The sequence below is a fragment of the Oryctolagus cuniculus genome, chromosome 11 (genome assembly GCF_051225735.1).
Source record: "Oryctolagus cuniculus isolate XC-2025 breed Fujian yellow rabbit chromosome 11, ASM5122573v1, whole genome shotgun sequence".
Lineage (NCBI taxonomy): Eukaryota > Metazoa > Chordata > Mammalia > Lagomorpha > Leporidae > Oryctolagus > Oryctolagus cuniculus.
In genome coordinates, this window is record NC_142877.1 from 110,552,914 (window position 1) to 110,576,821 (window position 23,908).

Consider the following 23,908-nt stretch of genomic DNA (forward strand, 5'->3'; position numbering starts at 1 on the left):
GGGACATCTGGTCAACCCTCTCATTTTGCACCTGGGGAACCGGTACATGGAGAGGGCTGGGTGACTGGTGCCGGGTAACTTCTGAGTCAAGGGCCACGACTGCTTCCAGTCTATTTGGTATCGTGGTGTTGACTTCTCCTTGCTAGGGACCCAGTGACTCACCCACCGTGCACAGCACTGGAGGTCCACAGGATGACATAGGGGGCACACGAATGACCATTTAAAATGTTAACAGATGTTCATTTCAACACGTGTTAGGAAAATGATGCGACCCTATACAACTCATCATCTGTGGTGATACCATTTGAAATGCATGCATTTAAGCAAGAGAGGAAGTGTGCGTGTGTGCGTGTGTGTGTGTGTGTACGTGTGTGTGTGTGTGTGTATTGTTTTAAAAAGTTGTATAGGGCCAGCGTGTCATGTAGTGGTTGAAGCCACTGCCTGCAACCCTGGCATCCCGTATGGTCACTGATCTGAGTCCCGGCTGCTCCACTTCTGATCCAGCTCCCTGCTAATGGCCTGGGAAGGCAGCAGAATTCAGCCCACATGGGAGACCCAGCTGTTGTGGCCACTTGGGAAGTGAACCAGCGGATGGAAGATCTCTCTCTCTCTCTCTCTCTCAGGTGACCTGTAGAGGGTTCTAAATCATGACTACAGCTCATGCCATATTTTGGGCACATGGTGCTGCAGGGGTAGCCCGGGAGGCTCTTCTGGCTTGTCCTAGAATTCGGGATTTTCAAGTCTGAGTAGGAACAGACTTCCTGGAGTACCCTCTCCCTGCCCGTCCTACTTTCTGTGTCTCTATTTCTCTCCTCCTTTATCTTAGTTTTCTTCCTACTGATTCTCAAAGCACAGAATCACAAGTGGGCAGCAGGAGTGGCTGGCTCTGGGTGCGTCTGTGAGGGCAGACCCTACCCCCACGCATGCATCCTGGGAGCCAGGGGGCAAAGCCTTGGTCCTCTTCCCACCCTGTTTCTAGGAAGCCTCAAGCTTACTCCGTCGGTTTTCTTCCTAGAACTGCCTAACCTGTGAAGCAGCTCAGCCTAGAATATTCATGGGTTACCAGGGAGGACTACGGAAGCCACGACTCCTAGCCTATGCCAGTGGTACCTTCACAGCCCTTCACGACCTGTCCCCAAGCCAAAATTTAAGAAGCAGAATTAAAGGAGCTGGGAGCACAGCCTGATTATGTGTGGGTTCCATGCTGGGTCTAAAATAAAAGGGATGGAAGCTCTTCTCCTCCGGTCTCCCTGGAGCAGAGACCTCAGGGACTGAGACGCTCACGTCTGCAGAGAGCCTTCCAGAGACAGAACCTCCGTGAGGCAGGGACCCTGCTTTGTCCCCTGCTGCACTTGCACTCCCTACACCACTGCCTGGCACAGGGCAGGGGCAGGGCTAGTCCGACTGTGTATCCCAGGTTTCGTGTGTTGGAAGCAATCCTCCTTGGGTCATGGGGGTTCTGCCCTCATAAATGGGTTAATCCACTAATGGATTCATGAATTATCAGGGCACAGTGTGCCCTCTGCCATGTTGTCATGGGTGAGACAGAGAAGGCTCTGAGGGAGGAGGTCATGGGATGCGTCTCCAGGGCATGATCCGAGGTGTGCCAAGTGCAGGTGGGTTTGGGAGGACCTGGCTTGGGGAGATGTCACCATTCCTGTCCCTGACCACAAACCCGCCCTGGACTTCAGTGACTCCAGCTCGTGGGCTTCCACCCCTGTGTCCCCACCTCTCCGTAACGGCTCCACCCAAAGGTCTCAGGACCTTGGGGCGCCACTGTGGGTGTTGGTTTTTGGTGATGACATTCCAGGGGGCTCCACCCAGAAGCACCAAGCACATGGGAAGGCTGGAAGCATGGTGCCCTGATGCTGGCTTGTGACTGCTGTGTAGAAATTCTGTGAGTCACTTATTAGCCACTATGAACTTGAAGTTGTCTGGGGTGGGAGCATTTCCACCCTGGGGTGGGTGAACACTGCAGATTAGGGCTTTCCTCCATTTTCACAGTCAGTGTGCTGGCACATCTTTGGAAGGTGGTTGAAGTGGACTATTCATTGTTCAGTGTACCATGGACAGCTTTTAAGCGTTGTGCAAACGTTTGATCCATGTTTCATGAAAATGAAATATTTCAAAGGTTAATTCCAGAGGCTGATGTTGTGGCGTGGCAGGTAAAAGCCACTGCCTGGGGTGCTGGCCTCCCAGATGAGTGCCAGGTTTGAAGACCCAGCTGCTCCACTTCCAGTCCAGCTCCCTGCTAATGGCTTGGGAAAAGCAGAGGGAGTACTTGGGCCCCTGTCACCCCTGTGGGAGACCCAGATGAACTCCCCGGCTCCTGGCTTCAGCCTTGTCCAGTGGGGCCATCTGGGAAGTGATGCAGTGGATGGGAGATCTCTCACACACCTTCCCCTCCCTGCCACCCCAGCTGTAATCCTGACTTTAAAGAAATAAATAACAGATCCTTAAAACAAAGCTTAATTCCGAAGCCTTCAGAAAGGTCAGCCCTTCCGGGTGCGGTCCTTAGGGTAAGGCTTCTCCTTCCACCTTGATGTTTGGGGGGCATTGGTGGAGATTACAGAGAAAACAGGTGAAGCCCTGGGACTTTGCTCAACGTGATGCTATCCAAGGACCCCCAAGATGAAGGCAGGCTGGTGCTGAAGTCCACGGGAGACTGAGTGTCTCAACAGAGCCTTGTGTTCTGCTGGAACTGAGAATACACATCAGACATGGAAAGGCTAATCGTAGGCTCCCACTCTGATCTCTGCTACAGTTCTAAGTTCCACGCAGGAGTCCAGGCGAAAAGGAGGGATCTGAAGCCCCCCACCCCCCAAGAGCACCTGGACAGGCAAAAGAAGGGAGGGGCAAGCCTGGGAGGGAGAGAAGGGCTTTTTTTTTTTTTTTTTTTTTTACAAGCAAGGACACCTGGCTCCTCCCCCAGGGCCCTTTCCTTTATGAGCGAGGAACACGTCCAAGTTTCCTTGTTCCTGCAGCAAACAAAATTACCGTCACGTTGGGTGCCAATGGCGCCCGTGTTTCGTAAACATCCGCCTACAAGGGCTAACACGCCCCAGGCCTGCCTGCTTCTCTGACCTCATCGCCTCCCTGCCCCCCACTCTCTTTTTCAATTCCTAGAACACACCAACCCCCATACTGCCCCAGGGCCTTTGTTCCCGCCATCCTCTCTGGCAGTAATGGTCTTCCTGCAGATGGTCCCACAGCCAGCCAGCTCCTGCTCCTGGTCACCTGCTCAGAGTCCTAGGGATCATGCAGCAGGGAGCAGCCTGTCCACTCCATCACATCCCATCACGCTCCCGCGTCCTGGGTCCTTTCTCTGGTAGCTTTCTGTTACTCCCCACTCCCTGTGATGATCTCCAGGAGAGCAGGTGCTTGTCTGTGAAATCCACTGCCATTGACCTGGCTCCTTGCACACACTTGGGGTTTGGCACTTTTTTTTTGACTGCATGGGTACATGGCTACGTGGGTGCTGACCATGGTACCGGGCACTCTATTGACCTCAAGGAGTGGCTTTCAAACTGGACCCCTGTAGTCTTGGGGTGCCTTGGTGGAGCCTTGCAGAGCAAGTCGGCTTCTAGGTCTCCCCTGTTCACCCAGAACGGCGCCCCTGGGATCCTTCCATCCTGAGTGTTCTTGTTGCTGACTCAACAGAGCGCTCAAAGAGCGAGGCCAGGTCTCTGCGGAGGAACCCCTGGGTGGAGGTCGGACTCCGTGCCTTTAGGGAGTCGTCCCCTTTAATCCCGACTCTTGCACGTCCACGAGCAGGACACAGAGTCAGCTTGGACTTGGAGGAGCGATGGCGAGAGTGGGACCACGGCACATAGCCCAGGCACCTTCATCATGGGAAACGCAAATCGTGAGAAAGCTACACACGGGTTTCCAAATTATTTTGCTCACAATAAACTTATCTTTTTGTTCCATTTTGTCATGATTTTTTGAAGCTCTCTGTGTCATCCAGGGGCACCCCAGGCCTGAGGATGGGGGGCTGTCTTCTGGAGTGCGGGGGCAGAAATTTAAATTATGGAACAAAATGAAAAGTCTAAGTTCTCCTTGCGGTTGCAGCAGCCACTTGCTCCTGAGTCATGAACCAGGGAGGCTCTGGCCGGCGCTTCCTGCCGAGGCCACGCCAGAGGAGCCGGCATTTCCCAATCGTCACTGGGCACGTAACGTTTGCTCCCGCGCTCGCAGGAGGAGCCGAGGCCGCATTCCCTGGGGTCTCACTCAATGGCGTCCTGATTTCACAGCACTCACGTTTAGGGTGCTCTGGGCTCTGGGAGAGACAGCCCAAGAGGCCGTGCTGATAAAAGGACTCTGGCACCACAGAGATGGGAGATACTGGAATGAATGGCAGCTTTGTGCACTTGGCATTGGGTCAGTCAAATAAATAAATAAATAAAGTCCCCCTTCTCTCCATGAGAATGAAAGGAAAGAAAAATCCCAAACCTCTGTGGCTACAGGGCCAACAGCACGATTTCCCTTACACAGCAGAACACACGTGAGCAGATTTGCGAGAAGAAATAAGAAAAGGAAAGGAAGGAAGATGGGGTGTGGGCTAGGGCTGGTTAAGGGGCAACATCGAGAGGTACCCGAGATCCCTCCTTCAGGACCCTGAGGGACAAGCAGAGTGGCCAGAGGAAGGGTCTACTGCTGTCTCGCTCTGCGCACACTGTGCGTGGCATCCGTGCATGCACGGGGCCCCTAAGTACCACTGGTTCCCTCCTTTGTGGCCTTCCCAAGGCAGGAGAAGGTGATGCTGACTCAGTCCTGCCGTTGTCTGAGCCGAGTGGCCTGTGCACACGACTGTGGGTATCATCCTCTTCCCATCTACTTAGCATCTCTCAGCCTCGGTTTTCCCTCCTGTAACATGGGACCAATCGGACGACTAGTCTCAGAGCGCTGTGGTGACAACGCACAGAAACAAGAGGCCCAGGGCCTGGCACCCAGGGCGTTCTCAGTAAATGCTTTATGATCACTGCTGGTATTTCCCGTAGGTGCTTCAAGTTCAAAATGTCAACGATGGAACTTGCGATCTTCCTGCGTCGGGTCTATTCTTTGTGACTTCCTGTTTCAGTAAAGGACTCACCAGGGTCTCCCTGTCCTCCCCCTGCCTGGCTTCCAGGCCGTCCCCATGTGCGTTGAGGTCTGGCTCTCTGAGATCGCGACTGGAGCCTTAGGTCACCCCTCCCTGGTCGTGGGCCCTGCCTGGGCTCAATCTCCTCCTCCCCAGGCTGCCACAGCTTCTTCCCAGTGGGCCCTGGAGGCTCCGTCTCCTCCTCTGATCTCACACGGCTGCCACAGTGCCTTTCCCCCCTTATAAATCCAACCATGCCCAGCCTGTGCCGAGACCCTCCAGAAAGGGACCAGAGCTGTGGTGCAGCAGGCTAAGCTGCTGCCTGCAATGTTGGTATCGCATATGAGAGCAGGTTCAAGTTCTAGTTGTGCCGTTTCTGATCCAGCTCCCTGCTAATGCACCTGGGGATGTAGCAGAAGATGGCCTGAGTGCTTGGACCCCTGCACCCATGTGGGAGACCTGGAAGAAGCTCCTGGCTCCTGGCTTCTGCCTGGCCCAGCCTTGGCCGTTGCAGCCATTTGGGGAGTGAACCAGTTGTTGAAAGATCTCTCTCTCTCTGTGTGTGTGCATTTCCCTCTCTGTAATTCTGCCTTTCAAATAAATACATATTTTTAAAATATTTATATTATTTATTTGAAAGGCAGAGTGAAGAGAGAAATAGACACAGAGAAAGGGATCTTTTATTCACTGGTTCACTCCCCAAGTGGCTGCAATGCTAGGGGCAGGGCCAGGTCAAAGTCAGGAGCCTGGAACTCCATCCAGGTCTCCCACATGGGTGCAGGGGCCCAAGCACTTGGACCATCTTCTGCTGATTTCCCAGGTGCATTAGCAGGGAGCGGGATTGGCTGTGGAGAAACTGGGGCTTAAACCAATACCCCAATGAGGGATTCGGTGGTGCAGGCGATGGCTTTACCCTCTGCGCCATAACGCCAGCCCATCAACCTTAAACCAAACCAAACCAAACCAAACCCTCCAGGAGGTCTCTCTCTCACCTAGAAGATAAAGTGCAAGGTCTGGCCCTGGCCTCACCTGCTCTTCCAGGTGTTTTTCCTGCCCAGAGCTGCAGGTTAGCATCACAGGGGAATAAAGACCCCGATGCCTGATCCCTGCTAGGACTGGTCATATCAGTCTGGGGGAGCGGTAGAGGGATACTTTACTAGCATCCTGGGCTCCCAGAATGCACTGCCAGGGGTAAGGCTATCTGTACCCATCGCACCTACAGTAGCAATGCTCTCCTGGGCCCTTACGCCTTTGTATACAGGGTCTGCTGCCTGGAACGCCTGTCTCCGCCGTATCCACCTGTGACGGCTCCTCATCTTTTGAGACACAGCTGAAGTCTCCCCGCGTCTGGAAGTTCCCCTGAAACCCTGGAAGGTGCTCCTCCTTCCCCTGACACTTCCTTGTACGACAGTTTAATTACAGGCCCAGCACTGACTCCCCAAGTGGAAAATTCCACCCAGGGAAACTTTGCTTCATGCACCGAGCTGTTCAAGTTATGGATAAAATTACCTTCAGGTGTTTATGAAGCATAAATGGATTTCATCTTTAGACTCAGGCCCCATTCCCCACATATCTCAATACGCACATACAAAAATCCCAAATCGGAGGCACCTGTGAAACACCAAGCGTCTTGGATTGGGGATTCTCAGGCTACATGGGCTCACAGGGCTGCTGTCCCCAACTGTCCCCGCAGGGTTTACTGCTCTGCACGTCCTGCTCACTTGCCACAGCATGGAGTCTATATAATAGTGCCTGCATTTTGTTGCATTTTACAAAAAGATGTGTTTATTGGAAAGGCACAGAGACAGAGAGAGAGAATTCCTTACACTGGTTCATTCCTCAACTGGCTGCAGCAGCCAGGGCTGGGTCAGACCAAAGTTAGGAGCCAGGGGCTCCAGCTGAGTCTCCCACATGGGTGGCAGGTGTCCAAGCACTTGGGCCGTCTTCCGATGCTCTTCCAGGAGCATTAGCAGGGAGCGAGCTGGGAAGCAGAGCAGGGAAGTGAGCCAGCACCCTGATATGGCTTAGACGGCTGTGCCACAACGCTGGCCCCGGTCCGTGTGTCTGGGACAAGATTCCTCCACCGTCATGGGTCTGCTTTGTCCGGGTGCCCTGCGCAGCACTTGCTTGTCTTCTGCTGTGGCTTTTCTCCCCCTGCACGGATTGTGGCCCACCGCCTGCATGCTCCCCCTCCCCCTCCTCCTCCACTCTCGGATCCTTCTTCCTGCTGCTCCTCACTCCAGCCCCACTGCCCTCTTGCATGCTGCCTGGCCACAAGGCACAGGCTCCTGCCACAGGGCCTTTGCCCGTGCTGCTCCTTCTGCTGTCATGCTCCTCCTCCGTATGCCCGCATGGCTCACTCTTTCCTTCCCCCCCACGTCCCTGCACGGAAAGGCCGCCCTGGTCACCACCCAGCACGCTCCGTCCCCTTTGCTGTTTGTTTCTTCTTCAGAGCCATCTCATCGCCTGCATACTGCAGACTTGTCTGATTTTCTTCTGTCACCTGCCTCTCCCATGGCCTGTACTCCCTTTGGGGCTGGAGACTTCGGCAGGTCCAGTGCCTAGAATGTGTGCCCAGGAAATGGAAAAAGCCCCGGATCAATAAATATTTCTTGAGTAAATGAATCAATGTGATTCCCCCGCACCCACTAAACAGTGTTTTTTTTCAAAGTGTGAGTGTGAAATGGGGCATCCAATCGACTGCACGGGTCATAACCAACACTGAATCAACATCTGGGACAGAAAAGACCAGAAGACCCAGCCAGAGCGAGGGCAGTTCTCAGGTTGTGAAACCCACCGTAGAAATGTGCGTACCTGGGAACCAGGTGGTGAGGGTTGAAATTTTGGAAAAATTGTTGTACTAGGCCAGGAATTAAACTTTTTCTTTAAAGAGCCCCATGATAGACATGTGAGGCTTTGTGTGCTGCAAAAAGGATTCCGGTCTGACATCACAGTGTGAAAGCAGCCATAGGCAGCATGGTTACAGACACGCAAGGGCCAGGTTGCAATAAAACTTTATTAACAAAAACAGGGTGGAGGTGGCTGCATTTGGCCTGTAGGTGGCAGATTACCGTGCCCTGCACTGGATTGTCCAGTGGCTGTGTCTTAAGTGTGTAAACTCCCTACACACAAGAGCCATGGCTTTCCCATCTCTGGATCTTACCCGAGAGACTCCATCCCAGTCTCTGGCACACCCCTTGCCCATGACAGATACTCATACAATATTTGCCAAAATACCCAGTGAACATTTCTTGACTGCCTAATTCAAATCATCTGGGAACCAAATCCACTAATGTTTGTTGAATGAACCAAGAGGCCGGTCTTAGTTTGGGCTGCTATGACGGAAGATCCTAGACTGTAATTCACACACAACAAAAATTCATCACTCACAGGTCTGGAGGCAGGGAAGACCCAGATCCAGGCACCGATGGATCTGAGGTCTGGCGAGGGCTTCCTGGATGGCGTCTTGCCACTCGCTACATCCTCATGGGGTGGGCGGAGCCGGGGAACTCCCCTGAACCTCTTTACTAAGGACGCGTTCTCCATCATCAAAGCAGAGTCCTCCCGACTCGATCAGTCCCCAAAGGCCCACCTCTTAATGCTGCACATTGGGTGCTAGGATTCAACACGTGAATTCCACGAAGACATTAACACTGGGGCCACTGGCCTCACATTCACAAAAGCCCTTTCCCCACCTCCAACCGTGTTGAAGGCCCAGACCTGGAGCCCAAAGGATGCTCTTGGCCTGACTGCCCGGGTCCCATGCTGCCAGTGGAGGAAGAGGTGGGGGAAGGTGATGCGGATGGCAGAGGAGTTGATGGATGGTTTGGGGAACTGCTTAATTATCCCGCTTATCGGTTTGCTGGTTCCTTCCCTTTGCTCTCCCCCATCATAAATCAAACCCCTTGTGTTGTTACTGAGCTCCTGGGTCACTGGTTCTTTCGCCAGCGTGTTTATAGAGTTCCAGTGTGACCGTCAGATTGAATGGAGGGGAAGGGAGGCACCAGACAAGTGTCAGGCCTGGAGGGCAACACCTCGTCCTCCTAGGCCTCTGCTCATTGTGCAGGACGAGGGGTGGGCTTTCCTCTGTGCAGGGCCCTGGCCTGGGTGGGGAGGGCAGCTGAGGTCAGTGAGTGCAGCTTGGGCCCCCACAGAGCTTACAATCTGGTGGTGGTGGTGGTAGGGGAGCGAGATGACCAGGTTTAGGGTCGTAGATGACCTAGAGAGAGGTCAGGCCTGAGCGCCAAGTGCAGCCTATGAATTTAGAATGATCTTTACATTTTTAAATAGTTGGAGAAAAAAAAAAAACAGTATTCCATGATATCTGCAAACGACCTGTGATTCAAATCGCAGTGTCCAAAACACAGTCGTATGGGAGCAGAGCTGTGCCTGTCCACCACTGTGCTGTCCGGGGCTGCTTTGTGCTGTCAGGGCAGCGTGAGCAGCTGCAGCAGAGCCCGGGTCACGAAGTCTGAAATCTTCACCTTCTGTCTGCCTCTGTGATCGAATACGTTTGCTCACCCCTGACCCCCACACATGGATGACCCCTACATCACCTGGGAGCTTATTAGACAAGCAGAAGGCCAGGCAGGCCCCTCTCGGGACCAGCTTAGCAAGACCCCCAGGGGAGAGTTTAGGAGGCCCCCAGCACCTAGAGGAAGCCAATCAACATCCCCTAAGTATCTACAGATTTTTTTTTTTTAAGTGCTTTATCTCAATTAGCCTGCAAGGCCACCCCTCAGCCACCAGGGGGATTTATTAGAGCCATTTCACAGATGAGAAAACACAGACTCCCAAGGGAAGTGCTTGTATAGCTAGGAAATGGCTGAGCCAGGATTTGAATTCCTGGGTTCAGTGCACAACCTGCAGCCTTAACCGTTAGGCTCCATGGCCCCTTGTAAAGGAAAGATGAGGCCAGAATCCTGTCTAGTCTGAAGCCGGAGGCACCAAACCCAAGTTTGAAGCCCCAGGGTTTGGCAGCCAGCTGGTTAATTTAGCCTACCCAGTGTGTCAAGAGTTTTAAACTAGTTGCTAATTTTTTTTAAAGATTTATTTATTTATTTGAGAGACAGAGTTACAGAGAGAGAGAGGAAGAGATGGAGAGAGAATCTCCCATCAGCTGGTTCACTTCCCAAATGGCCGCAATGGCCAGAGCTGGGCCGATCTGAAGCCAGGAGCCAGGAGTTTCTTCTGGGTCTTCCGTGCGGGTACAGTGACCCAAGTGCTTGGGTCATCTTCCACTGCTATCCCAGGCCATAGCAGAGAGCTGGACAGAAGGTGAACAGATGGGACTCAAACTGGCACCCTTATTGGCTGCCAGAGCTGTAGGCAGAGGCTTAACCTACTATGCCATGGCACCAGCCCCCGGCGCCAGTATTTTAAAATTAGCAGAATTCATAATGGAGATCCAGAGAACTGACTTCTGACAAAAGTCAGATCAGCCCCCCTGGGCTGCACAGTCTCACAGCCTTAACTGACAGGGCTATTGTGGCTTCCCTCAGAGCCTGGCCTTGGCCTTTCCGGGACGTCAAAGTCCCCTCCTGAGTTCCTGACTCCGTGATGGTCCCGTGGGCATCCGGGTTGGTATCCTCAGTGGGTCGATAGACTCGGGCAGGATACAGAAAACTAGACAGAAACCGAACTGCTTCTCAACGTTTGTCAGTTACAATAAATCATGATACCCAGTGTTTCTCATGGCTGTCTGCACCGGTGCCCATACAGCAGGTGATTCAGGCCTTCCAAACCAGCCCCTCGCTGCGTCTCTGTCCCTCTTGACACACGGGGGTGTGCAGGTGGTGGGGTGCACGTGCACGTTGGGACACTGTGCCAGGGGGTGGTGTTCTTCGTATTCTCTTAAGATGAGTGTGCTCTGGATCTTGGCCGCAGGCCTGGTGTGAGATCAGCAGACCAAAAAAACAAGTGCAATTCATATGCAAAAGGTCAGCCTTGTCTCAGAGGTACTGCCATGGTTCTTGGGTGGGACCTTGTGAAATTCTTTATAAATCAACTCTCCAAATGAACTTGGCTTGTTGCCTCCTAAGGGGAAGAGATGATTCCGCTGAGCGTTCCCGGGGTCCCCTGCAGCAGAAAAGAGAGGGCCAAAATGCTGCTGGCGTCTGCTCGAGTCCCACTGCTGCCACTTAGCTGTGACCTTGGGCAAAATGACTCTGGGAGCCTCTGCAAAGCCAGGGCCAGAAATACCTCCCCAGGTGCCTCTGAGGGTTACAGACGCTGCCCAGGTGTTACGTCTTACTCTGTTCCTCCAGTTAATCTGCTTGCAGTTACACAGAGAGGCTGAGTCCCGGAAAGGTTAAGACAAGGGCTCAAGGTCATTACACCGGCAGATGGCAGAGCCAAGTACAAAGCCCATGCTCTGGGCTTTGCTCACCTGCCTGCCTCACATTTGCATGGAGCTTCCTGCCTCTTAATGCAGGGGTGCTCACCAGTTCTTCCAAGTCAAGGAGTGAGGGAATCACAGATAGTGACATCCGGGAAACCTCATACACGTGTTTAAGTGACGGGCCCGGGGAGGGGGCTACTGCTGGCCTGAGGGAGCGTGGGGCTGGCAGGGATGACCCAGATTTTGTGAACCCAGACCCAGGCTCGTGTCAGTGGTGCAAGGACACTGGAGTTGGCAGGGGAAGTAGAGATCGTAGCCTTAAAATGAGTCCACGGTCCAGATGACTCCGCCTCCAGCGCATCAAAGTTCAGGCTGGACAGAGCCACGGAGTGACTGTGTCAGCTCGCTCTGCTCTTCCCGGTGTCGTGGCACAGTGGGTTAAGCCGCTGCTTGTGACACTGGCGTTCCTAAATTGTGGGGCCGGTTTCATCTCTGCTGTTCTGCTACAGATCCAGCTTCCTGCCAACACTCCCGGGAAAGCAGCGGAGGACGACGGCCCAAATGCTTGGGTCCCTATTCACTACGTGGGAGACCAGGATGGAGTTCCTGGGTCCTGGCTTCAGCCTGGCCCAGCTCCAACTGTTGCAGCCATTTGGGGGAGTGAATCAGTGGCTGGAACACTCTCTCTCCTCTCTCTCTCCTCTTTCTGTCATTCTGCCTTTCAAAGAAAACATTTTTTTTTAAAAAGAATCATGGTGTTATAGTATTCAAAGGCAGGAAGAAGACCCCGGGGCTCTTTACAGGATGTGTGTGTGTGTGTGTGAGATATACATGTGTGTGCGTACATACACAATTGATGATTCTCATTATTCGTGAGTTACGGTCGATAAAGCAGCAGTGAGCCCTGAATTAGCCAATACCAACCCATCGTTCCCAGGGGACCCACGGGGTGAGGTTCCTTTAAGTCTCTGGTCATAAGGTCTCATTGCCCTATCAGTACATGACCTTGTTTTTATGTGTGTTTCTGTTTAAAGACACCGTACTTGATATGAATTACTCATTCACTGACATTGAACTTGCGCCAACAGTACAATAACGGGTACCTGGATGAAACTTAGACCTCTAACACATGCAGTTTTCCCACAAGGAGCCATCACCCGGGAACGTCAGCACTCCAGGACTCCCCTTGGTTGCAGGCATTGGAATCAGCGAAACCACCAAAAAAAGAACAAAAGCACAAAAATGTGGAAGCAAGGCACATGGATCCTGCCTATGAGAGCTAACACAAGAAGGCAGAGTCTCCCCTTGACTCCGACGTGTCATCACCCCCCGCATGCCCACAGATGACCACGGGAGCCTCACGAGTGGTCACTCTGGGGGCCTAAGTACTTTGTGGCGAGCAGGTGCACTGCAAACACGGGGAACCGTGAGCAGCGGCTCACTGAGTGTGCTGCACTCGGAAGGACGTCCGCCGTGTGAAAGGCTGAACGATTGATCCCCTCCCAGGGCCCATGTTGCTCAAGAAAAGTGTAGAGTGAGCGAGTCATCTAAAGGGCGTGGTGGGGTAGGAGGGCAGGACACAAGCAGGGAGGGGGGCTGTGAGTGCCTGCAGGTCTCTCCTCTCCTCCCTCCTTCACAGTGTGGCAGGGCCTGTGGCCTCTCTTCCCCCTGAGCTCTGCAGGCTGGGGCCTCTGCCCGTTCTCCCTGAGAAGCAGAACCAGTGACTCTGACTCGGCTCCTGCGGCCTCCCAGCTGCAGGGAGCCTTTCGATTTCTTAACTGCTCCCTTGGGCTGCAGCCCTCCCCTGGCTCATTTTCCATGCTCCCTCTCCAGCTCTGTGTTCTGGGGCCGCCTCCTCCCACTTGCAACTCAAGGACGGTGCCGAGAAAGCCGGCGAAGTGAGTCAGCCTCCGAGGAAGGCCCCCAGTCCACGTCGCTCGGAGCCCGTGACAGCCGTAAACCTGGCCAGGCTGGGGTGCATGAGTCACCTGGGCCACTGCGCGCGTCTTGTCTTGGAGCTGCCTCAGTCCCAGCATGCACCACTCCAGCCTCCTCCGATAAGGACAACTGGACCCGGCCAGCAAGGGGCAGGGCTGGGACGCCTGGATCTGGGCTTATTAACCTGGGACCAGATCAGTGCCCTCACGCCTCTGAGCTCAGGTGCTGCAGCCAGACAGCCTGGGCTTGTAGCTCAGGGCCATCATTTAACAGTACCTGCCTCCTAGGAGGATCATGCTAAATGAGTATACATGTTAGAAATCCGCTCTGTAGAGCAGTGCCTTTTATTATGATTATTGTGAGTCGTTTTATTACTGTAAGAATGGAATGGGGCCGAGTGGATCTAGATCTAGCCGGCTCTCAGGGTAGAGTCAGCTCATTTATCTCCGTTATCTCGGCCTCTCCTGGGGATGCTGGAAGCCACTGTCTTGAAAGAATTTACCCCAAATTTAATTCAATCCCCACTCTCCTTTTTGTCCGCTAGGCCCAACCGCTTATCTCATCTTAGCTGAGATAAGCGGTTAAGTAACCAGAATAGCAGGGTATATTTGTAATGGGTTTCATTGAATGTTTATCTGTTACCTTCCCAAGCCTGGACCGGGAGGGAGATGATTGTCCCCAAGTTAGAGATGAGGAAACTGAGGCACAGAGAAATTGAGCAGCTTGTCCGAGAACACAGAACCAGTCAACGGCCGTCTACATTCGAACCAGAAACCCTGAATTCAAATTCTACACGCTTCATCCCCCCTGATACAGGCAGTTGACCTTGAACTTGACTTCCAGTCCCATGATGGTAACATGACATCACGTCACTCCTTTCCGTGGACTGCTCCTATTATTATTAAAGCCACAGACTCTTGTCACTGGAAGATAATACAGGGGTCGCCTCCAGGGCGTCTTCATTTGGGAGGGTCATGGGCTCCCATGAGAGACTGGAAGGAGCTGTGGTCCCCTTTCCCTGCAAAATGTTCCTGTCACATCCACACACAAACACACGTGCAGACTTCTCTGAGTTTCAGGGGCCTTCAAAGATTTCAGGCTAAGAGTCTCGCATTGCTTCATCTCTCTCCAGTGAAGGGGAATTCTTACTCCAGCTGTCTCAGATAGGGGGAACCTCCCAGCCGCAGGGCCGGTCCGTCCTGTTCATGTTCACCCTTGATCGTTAGAACTGACTGGTCCCGACTCTGGTCCCAGTCCCACCAGGCCTGTTCAGAATCAGTCCCGTCTACCCTCCCATTATATCCCCCACGTTTTGGAGACGCTGGTCATCCTGCCCCCCCCCCCCCCCCGGCTTATCCAGGCCAGGTGTGCCTTCCCTTAGCTGGCTGGTTCATCCTCTGACACACCTCCCGGTCACGTCCCTCTGAAACTCCCAGAATTGGTGCCCATCCGGAGCTCCATCCAATCTGCTGACTGTGGACTGGGCACCAGCTCACTATGGGGCTCTCGTTCATGTTCATGTTGTTCGGGATAGCTTCCCTCTACCAGCAGATTATCCTAAGAGTGGCTCAAGTTTTTAAAGTCTTAGCTTAGTGTGTGTATTTAGATTGGATATAGCCAAGAGAACTCCTGTGTAACTTCAGCTTAGGCTATAATATCAAGCTATAATCCAAAGTAGTTGTACCAGTTTATACTTTCAGTAGATGTGTGTATGTGTGTTGTGTTGGCTGTGTGCTTGTTTTGTTTCAGTTGTTCTACGTTCTCACCAACACTTAATATTATTAATCTCTTAACTTTGGCTGTTCTGATTATGTAGTACCATCTCATTGTAGTTTTAATTTTCATCTCCTTGATGACTAATAAAGTTGAGGCCAGGTTTGTAGATTTACTTGGCATTTTTAAAATTATTTTTTATTTATTTGAAAGGCAGAGGGAAAAAGAGGGGGGAGAGAGAGAAAGAGAGAGAGAGAGAGAGAGAGGTCTTCCATCCACTGCTTCAGTCCCCAGAGGGCTGCGATGGCCAGTGCTGACGCCAGGAGCATAGCTCTCCATCTGGATCTCCCGCACTGGGGCAGGGACCAGAGCCCGTGGGCCATCTTCTTCTACTGCTTTCCCAGGTGCATCAGCTGGGAGCTGTATGAGAAGCAGAGCAGCGGGGACTCCAACCAGCGCTGCTATGGGATGCCAGCATCCCAAGTGGCGGCTAGACCTGCTGCACCACAATGCTGGCCCCTGTGTGGCATTTTTTGATTACAGCTGTTGGCAACCCAATACTCATCTGACTCCTGCTGAATGCATAGCTAAGAGAAATAAAATCTCCGACACAGGATGCCTTATGGTCATCTCTCCTCCATTCACGTCGGGGTTTGGAGTCCCCGGAGCAGATCTGACCCTCCCTGATTACAGCGACAGTTAACACCCATTGAGCGCTGGTTTGTTTCAGGCAGAGCTATGTGCCCGGCATGCACAATGTCTCTGAATCCTCACAGTCAGCGTCTGGGGCTGCTGGTACCATTATCTGCATTTTATGTCAGAGGTAGCTCAGGCAGGGGAGGCTGGGTAACTTCTCTGAGCTCTCACAACTAAGAACTGTGTCACCTGGATTCCGATCACCATCCTTAGCTGTTCTACTATCTCCCAGGGTGGAAACAGCAAAAATACTTTAAGATGATTAAAAGCTGAATAATAAAAATCAATGTGAAATGGTCAGAGGAGGAAAAATAGCTGCAAAGTATTACGGAGGATTAATTTTCTTAATATGTGAAGAGTTTTTACAAATTAATAAAAACACAACCATCTCAACAACAAAAAATGCTCCAATGTTTTTGGGGCCAGGTAACTTTGGGAACGTCTGCCTACTGTTCCATGTCTTTGTCCCCCTAAATGTATCTGAACAGGTTTGTGACTCTGAAATTCTGGACCCAAAATTGACTTCAACACAGTTTTCCAAATCTATATGGCTAAAGTAGACTTTAGCACCCTAAATAGCAATTGATTGGAACGTTCTTTGAAATGTGCTGCATTCCATAATCACTAATGCTGTCTCTGATTTCTGGTCTGGTAAAACCTTCAATAAAGGAAAAGAAATCAGTTTTGCCTAGAAGTTTTCACCTGATGCCACCAGCATTTTCAGCTGCACAATTCTTTTGCATTTTAGGGTGTTTTACACATCTTTGGCCTCAAGACAGTGACAACTCAAGACAGTGACCAGACAGGAGCAAAGGGAGAACCCCCGACCACTGGTCTAACCCATCTAACCCACACTGCATAGCAGCCCATCGCATTTCAGCTTCTCCACCTCCTGACACCACCATTCTGTGTTCCAATGCGAGGGCTATTGGCCTGTCTCCTGTCTCCCAGTATTTCCTGTTTGTTCAGATTCCTTCCGTCTCCAGGCACTCCCAGCACGTGCAGATCCCCGATGCCTCCACGCGAGTGTGCGTCTGCTCCTCTCCCTGGCATGCCTGTCTTCACCACAGCCACTGATGGAATCCACTTGTCTTTCCCAACCAAACCTCAGCCCCTCTAAGGGGCCTGATCCATCTTTCCATCCCATAAACAGGATTTCCAGCTCTTGCCTTTGAACCTCTCCACCCTCCCCCCGCCCCACTACACAGCCTTCTGGTTGACCCCAACCACACACCATACTTATTTAGGCACGTAACTGTCTCCCCAGAGGTCCTATTGCTCCTCTGACTCTCGGCATAGGGAAGGCACCAATCGGTGCATGGGACTAAAGGAGCCGAATGTAACTGAGGTCGGGTCAGCAGCTGCACCCGCAGGGCCCGGTTGGGTCCAGAACGGCACTGGGCTCCCTGGCTACTGGAGTGCCCTTTGCTGTCTCCAGGCAGACAATGCCTTTCTTGAGAGAAGGCACTCATTTTGCTTTCCTCCCTCTCAGCCGTGAACATGACATCATTTGCTCAATATGTCCAGGCCGTTTCTGCATGTTTTTTCATTCCCAACATAAGGAGAAAGTCCTTTTCCCTCAAGCTCAGCGTTTTTGCAAACCTCAGTTTGTGTCTTTTTTTTTTTTTTTTTTTTTTTTTTAATCCTTGGAGAGGTTCCCTCCTTTCCACATTCTGGGAGTCCCTTTTGGGCCCATGTTTCTGAGAGCCATCCCCACCCTGGGGCATCGCATCAGTGTCGCCAAGAATTTCCTGCTTTTCAGTTCCTGTTCAGGATTATTTTAAGCTGCAGAGACAAAATTTAATTCTTGGGAATCTTCTAATTTTATGAACGTCCAACCAAGATGGTGGCAGTGGGTGGAGAGACAGGGGCTTGTTAGAGAAACAGTAGCAAGGGGTAGTTGACCAGACAAGGGGATCTTTTGGACATGGAGGATGGGTGATGGCTCCCAGGTTGCTGTTTTGAGGCAACACAGGGATGGGTGGTTCTGGCCCCACAGATGGAAGGACAGGAGGAGGAGGCAGATGAAGAGGAGGAGGGAGACCAGCTGTCTGGGAAAGTACTGGGCAAACCTGGGACATTCGGAGTCTGAAGCTTCGCTAGGAAATAAGGCGGGGAAGGAAGTAGAGGAGGCAGCTGGGCCTAGGAGCTGGGTGCCCCATGGCGGGAACAAAAGCCTGGGCAGGGGGCGGCTGGCTGTGGACAGCGGCTGAGTCAGGGAGAGCACTCAGACAGCACACGCTCATGGAACAGCCGGGGGCTGGGGGCAGCAGCCGAAAGACAGGAGGAAGCCAGGGGTGAGCTTGCATGGAGGCCACTGCAGGAAGAGTTTGGGGACAGATGGGATAGCTTTAAGTGACGCAGAGAGGTCAATCCAGGCAAGGCAGAAAAGGGCCTGCTGAATTAGTGACACAGGATCACTGGGGCTTGGGCTAGGGCAGCATCGGTGGAGCAGCAGGGGCTGGAGGAGGGAGCTGGGGAGAGAGGATGGGGCAGCCGCAGGGTGGTGACTGAAAGGGACTCAACTCGAGAGGCTGTGGTGCAGCAGGTGCCCTGCTGGGTCCCGGAAGACAGTGATGGGCAGCAGGTGGCAACCCCTGCCCTCACAGCATGCACTTTGAGGAAGATGGCATGCATGGGGAGGTTGCACTTTAACTTCTGTTATGAGACCAACCAGCCATTCGACAGAGGAGGAAGTCGAGAGTAACTGGCCCACGTTCTCACAAATGCCAGAGCAGTGAGACATGCCTAATCCTTTCCTTTCCACGCTGCCTGGAGGCAATGGACTTGAGGTGGGAAGAGGCGGTGCAGGTGTAACAGGCGGAGAACAGGTGGAGAGGCCGGGCGCGACTATTCAAAGCAAGGCGTCTGCTGGGTCCCATGGGGTTCCAGCACGCACAGTGTTGGCCCTCATGTTGGGCTGAGGTTCCTGCAATGGAACACATGCTCCCGTGTGGTTCTGTGTGAGCTAGAGTCTAGATGGGTGGACTGGAGAGGCCACCTCCTGCCCCCCGCCCTGCTCTCCACCTCCAGGACTGGGATCTTTCTCTCCCATAGAACTATGCTGCCCATGATTTGTTGACGCTGAGCCATACCCACATCCCTTGTTGGGGTGGACCTATCCCACAGCCCAAGGCTCCACAAGGCTGTTCAGAGAGACCCTGGGAAGGAGGAAGGTCTGTATTCTTTGGGGACAGTCAGCCTAGGGATAAGAGTGGGCTGCCCACAGCGGTTTTGACTATGTGAAGAAAATGCCAAAATTCATAGAGAGATCGATCCAGCTCCGACTGGATCAGTTGAGCTCCTGGACCCAACTCTGCCCGAATCTGTCGAGGACTCCCTCGGATGTCCTGACCACGCACACCAGGATCACCTTTTTCTCGCTAATTTGAGCCAGGTTTTAACACTTGCAACTGGAAGGGCCTGACCACTACAGACGGTCAGGCTGTTCGCAGCTGTGTAGAATGTATTCTCTACCTGAGCAGAAGCTGACCGACTCCTGGGGCTTCGCGCATGCAGTCAGGTGTATCTGCCACTTCCCTGGCTCTGCAGGTGACAGAGAATCTCTATGACGTGAGCTTATAGTGCAACTGCGGAGGCGTCGACAGCACCCCCTCACACAAGAATCTGAGGCTACGAAATGCTTCCCATCTGTTCCTCTTAAGCCACAATCACGGAGCTGTGGAGCCAGCAATTCCAGGTCAGGGTCGGCAGGTGGGCTGAGCTGGAGAACTTTCCAGACAACAGGAGCCCAGCGCAAGGTGCACTTGGGGAGGGGAGGACTCCCCACGTCCTGGGGACTCTGTGTAACCCTGTGACCCGGGTGGGTGCCTGTGCTAAGGGAGGGAGGAGGAGCGGGAACGGGCAGTCTGGGCGAGCCGTGGGTGTGGCCACTGCCAGCCTCGGACCTGTCCCTCTTACCTTTCCCATCCCGGCGTGGGCGTGTCCCAGCTTGACCACCACGGGGAAGTGTGGGGCGGTGAGCTGCAAGAGACAAGAGATCATCGTTAGCACCTCAGAGCGCTTCCCCCACAGGCTATGGGCACGCTGTGTTCCGTAGGAAGTGCACTCACTCCTCTGGGGTCGCCAGGGATCCCCACAAGGATGCCGCGGCAGGTGGTCATCCTGCCACATGCACTCCATGCCAGCATGCAGGCTGCCCAAGGAATCTCTGTGTTCTCAACACCTGTCTGCAGACAGCACAGGGGGACGAGCCAACTGGCTTCAAGCCCTGGCTTTCCCACTATGCAGCTGTGGACGAGACGTGACACTGATCCACACCTTGCTTTCCTCATCTGTACAATGGGGTGATAATCAGGGTGCCCGCCCCACAGGGTTGCTGTGAGGACGACGTGAGTTTTTGCACGTGCCAGCACTCAGGGAATGGCGGCTTCCTCATTCCTGGCACAGTGCTACCTCGTGTCCTCCCTACCCATGATGCTTCAAACATCTGAAGATGCTCACGACCTCCTCCAGACACTGCTCAGGCCACACGGGCACAGGCGTCCACTGGCTGCAGCCCGAGGCCCACAGGTGGGATGGCCTCCTGCTTTACGGCATCAGACATTGTGCCGGCAGCACTGTCCACCCTCCCACGCCACGGGCGCCTTGTGGTGCCCAGCTCTTCCGCCTGGGGGTGGAGCCAGACTGTCAGGTGCACTTGCTGCTGATTGCAAAGTCACTGGAGAGAAGGCATTGTGGTCACCACTGTGCTGTTATGAAAATGGAGACTCAAGTGCTGGGGAGGGGTGGGCCAGAGGACTTGAACTTGGGTCTGTCCAACTCCAAGTTCATATGAAGAGTTTCCTTTAAGGTTTAGTATGGAAGTGTCTGCAGTAGACGCTAAATAAATTATTTTCCTGATTTGAGGCTAAAATTTGCCCTACCCTGGTGTTTAAGCTGAACAAATACATTAAAAAATAAGTAACAGTGGATTTTGATTCTAAAACCAATGTGTACCCACTACAAAAATTTGGAAAACATAAAAAAGTGTTAACTATAAACAAGACCATAGACTCATCCTCAGACTTGCAACAGTTTTGGTGTCTTAGCTGCTGGTCTTTTTATTTTAATCTTTTGCTTTTGCTGTTCTTACAAACTTGGTGGTAGAGTCATATTCAACTTTGCTTCCTGCTCTTTCCATCTAATATTATGTGATGCAAACATTATGGTGGTTCTTGGTTTAATAGTTATTACAAAATACCTCACACGAGACAAAAGCCTTAAAGAGCAGTATTCAGGATTGTGAACGCGGACTTCCTCCAGGAGGGAGAACTTGCCGGAACAGTCAAAACCCCGGATGTACCTCGTTCTGCTCGGGCTCCCTGCCCTCTCCCCTCCCAGGTGACTTAGGACTTCCGTGCTTAGCCTCCTCTTGCATTTACTCACCGTCTTGCTTCTACATATAATTCCCAAGCAACAGGCCACCCGCGTCTAAGCTTCCCACACATTTTTTTTTTCATATATTGTGTTTGTGAGACTCACGCTGGACGCTGTGTCTGTGATTCGTTTTTCCTGCTGTGTAGTGTTCTGTTCCAGGAGCACGTGGCCATGCGCCGGAGACCCTGCCACTTGCCCGCTGTTTCATTTTGGGCTGGTTCTTGAACTGCTCTGAGCCTCTGTTTTCTAACCTGCACAATGGAGATGATAACGCCTAACTCGCAGGATTGTTGGAGGAAGAAGAAATAGGGGAAGTACAACGGCATCCAAGTGGTGCTAAGGCCCAGAGCGTGATGTGCGAGTGAGCGGGGGGAGGAGCTGACTCTGGCTCTGGGTGGAGGGGGGGGGGAGGTGAGGAGAGGCACCAAGCAGGGTGGGGTGGTTGAGGAAGGAGCGCGGAGACCCAGGCGGGGCCTTGTCTGATGAGATGGGAAGGAATGTGATGAAGTCTGATGAGAGAAAACCAGGAGGCGACACCAGGGGGCATCATTGGAGGTGGTTACAGGTGAGCACTTTGCACCTGGAAGAACCTTATCAGCAACCTTACCCATCCCCACATTCTGGTGTTGGGGCGGTGGGATTTCTAAGAATGGTCCCCCTAAGACCTCGTGCCACAAGTTCTGGAGACTGTGACCATGCTGACGGTGGCCCACAGGGCTGCTGTGTGTCCCTCGCCACGGGGGATCTTAGCACAGAGGGGTTGTCTGTCCGATCACCGAACCCTGAAAAGCCAAAGAGCTTTCCTATGCTGGAGGCAGGAGGGGAGGTCGGCGAGATTCAAGGCATGAGACAGCCGGCTCGGCCCCTTGTTGCTGCTTTGAGGGGGCCGTGTGTGAAGGGATGGGGCAGCCCCCAGGAGCTGAAGGTGACCCCTGCTGCGCAGGGAACAGGGGCCTCGCACCCACAGTCCCAAAGAGCTGAACTCCGGCAGTGGTAAAGGCCGAGCTGGCAGGTGGATTTTGACCTCCGGAAGGGATTGCTCTCGTGGTACACAATAGGGAACCTGAAGTCAAGCTCTCTTGTTTAGCTCTCAAATAAGTACCCTCAGCCGGCGCCGCGGCTCACTAGGCTAATCCTCCACCTTGCGGAGCTGGCACACCAGGTTCTAGTCCCGGTCGGGGCGCCGGGTTCTGTCCTGGTTGCCCTTCTTCCAGGCCAGCTCTCTGCTGTGGCCCGGGAGCGCAGTGGAGGATGGCCCAAGTGCTTGGGCCCTGCACCCCCATGGGAGACCAGGAGAAGCACCTGGCTTCTGCCATCGGATCGGCGTGGTGCGCTGGCCGCAGCGCGCCGGCTGCGGCGGCCATTGGAGGGTGAACCAAAGGCAAAAGGAAGACCTTTCTCTCTGTCTCTCTCTCTCACTGTCCACTCTGCCTGTCAAAAAAATAAAAATAAAAACAAATAAGTACCCTCTCTACCAAGGCACACACGCCCGGGAATCCCATGCGTAGCTGGCGGTAGGCATGGTTCACAGGTACATTTGATACTATCAAATCAAATCAATCCAGTGGGCACGAGTCGCATGACAGCTACATAGCTGGCTACATGTGAGATGCACAGAAGATGGCTATAGGGGGTCTGGCCTCCAAGGGCTAACCATCTGGTTGGAGAGATGGGCTGTATGTGGAAAGAGCAGAGTGAGATAATAGGGGCAGCAAGTGTGGGGTAGATCGGCATCACGGTCAAGTTCTCAAAGGGCACCGAGCCCCGACAAGCGCTTGAGTGTGAGGGAAGCCAGTGGTGCAGAGTACGGTGGCCTCCCACGGTGCATGCATGAGCCCTAACCAACAGACCTGGAGGAAGGATTCATCCCACGGCCCCTCACACGATGGTGCCTGCAACGAAGCTGTTTGGACACGATCGCTCAACAGAACTCCAGAGTTGAAAGGAGTGCTCGTCAACAGCCTTCTTCAATAAGGTTGGAGGACGGGATTAACTGTCAGAAGTAGCAGGAGCCCAGGCCGCCTCTGGAGTTAGAGGACTCAGAAGTTCATTTGTAAACTATCTGGGCCTTTTTAAGGATAATATTTCAAAGAAAACACTTTGAAAACTATTTTAAAGCAATGCATTTTCCTGATCCGAGGGAAAACTAATTTTTTTGGTGCCATTTTCGACTTTGAGTTGGTAAAGTTAGCACGGCTCTTGGAAGCATGAGGAGGCCAGCAAGAGGTCGGGCTGGTGTCGGGGAGAAGGAAGGGGCAATCCAGGGCCGTATCCCTGGGGACCTTGTGAGTCAAGAGGAGGAGGAGGGTATTCGGAGGGACCTCGGGGAGGCAGGATGGGTCTGAACGGGGACCGTTACAATGGTCTGGGGGCGTACACGCAGCCTGGTGGTTAAGGCACTCAGTAAAGTGCCTGCTTCCCACGTTGGAGTTTGGAGTTCGAGTCTCGGCTCTGGCTTCTGACTCCAGCTTCCTGCTAATGGAGAGCCTCAGAGGCAGGGGTGATTGCTCAAGCAGTTAGGCTCTGAGCCACCCCCCCCCCCACCCTGGCTCTAGGTTTCAGCTGTGGCTCAGCCCGATCCAACCCCAGCTGGCGTGAGCCAGCAAAGCGCAGCCTCCTCTCTCTCTTTCTCCCGGCCTCTCAAAGAACTGTTAAACATTTCATTCTAAAAATCCCAGGGTATTCTACGGTAACGTTAGAGAGAGAATGTCACATCTGTCGTCTCACTTAACATTATACAAGGATACTTCAAAAAGCTTGTG

The 23,908-nt window shown here is 53.0% G+C and overlaps 1 protein-coding gene across 5 annotated transcripts in view; it reads right to left on the minus strand.

Annotated features, from left to right (window-relative positions):
- Positions 1-23,908, minus strand: part of SYN3 (synapsin III) — a 457,275-nt gene that overhangs the window by 54,692 nt on the left and 378,675 nt on the right. For 4 of the 5 annotated variants that reach the window (XM_089306859.1, XM_008257067.4, XM_017341626.4 and 1 more), the window contains 1 exon segment: positions 19,689-19,751. In XM_089306859.1, the coding sequence (XP_089162985.1) occupies positions 19,689-19,751 (63 nt within the window). 5 annotated transcript variants of the gene reach the window in all.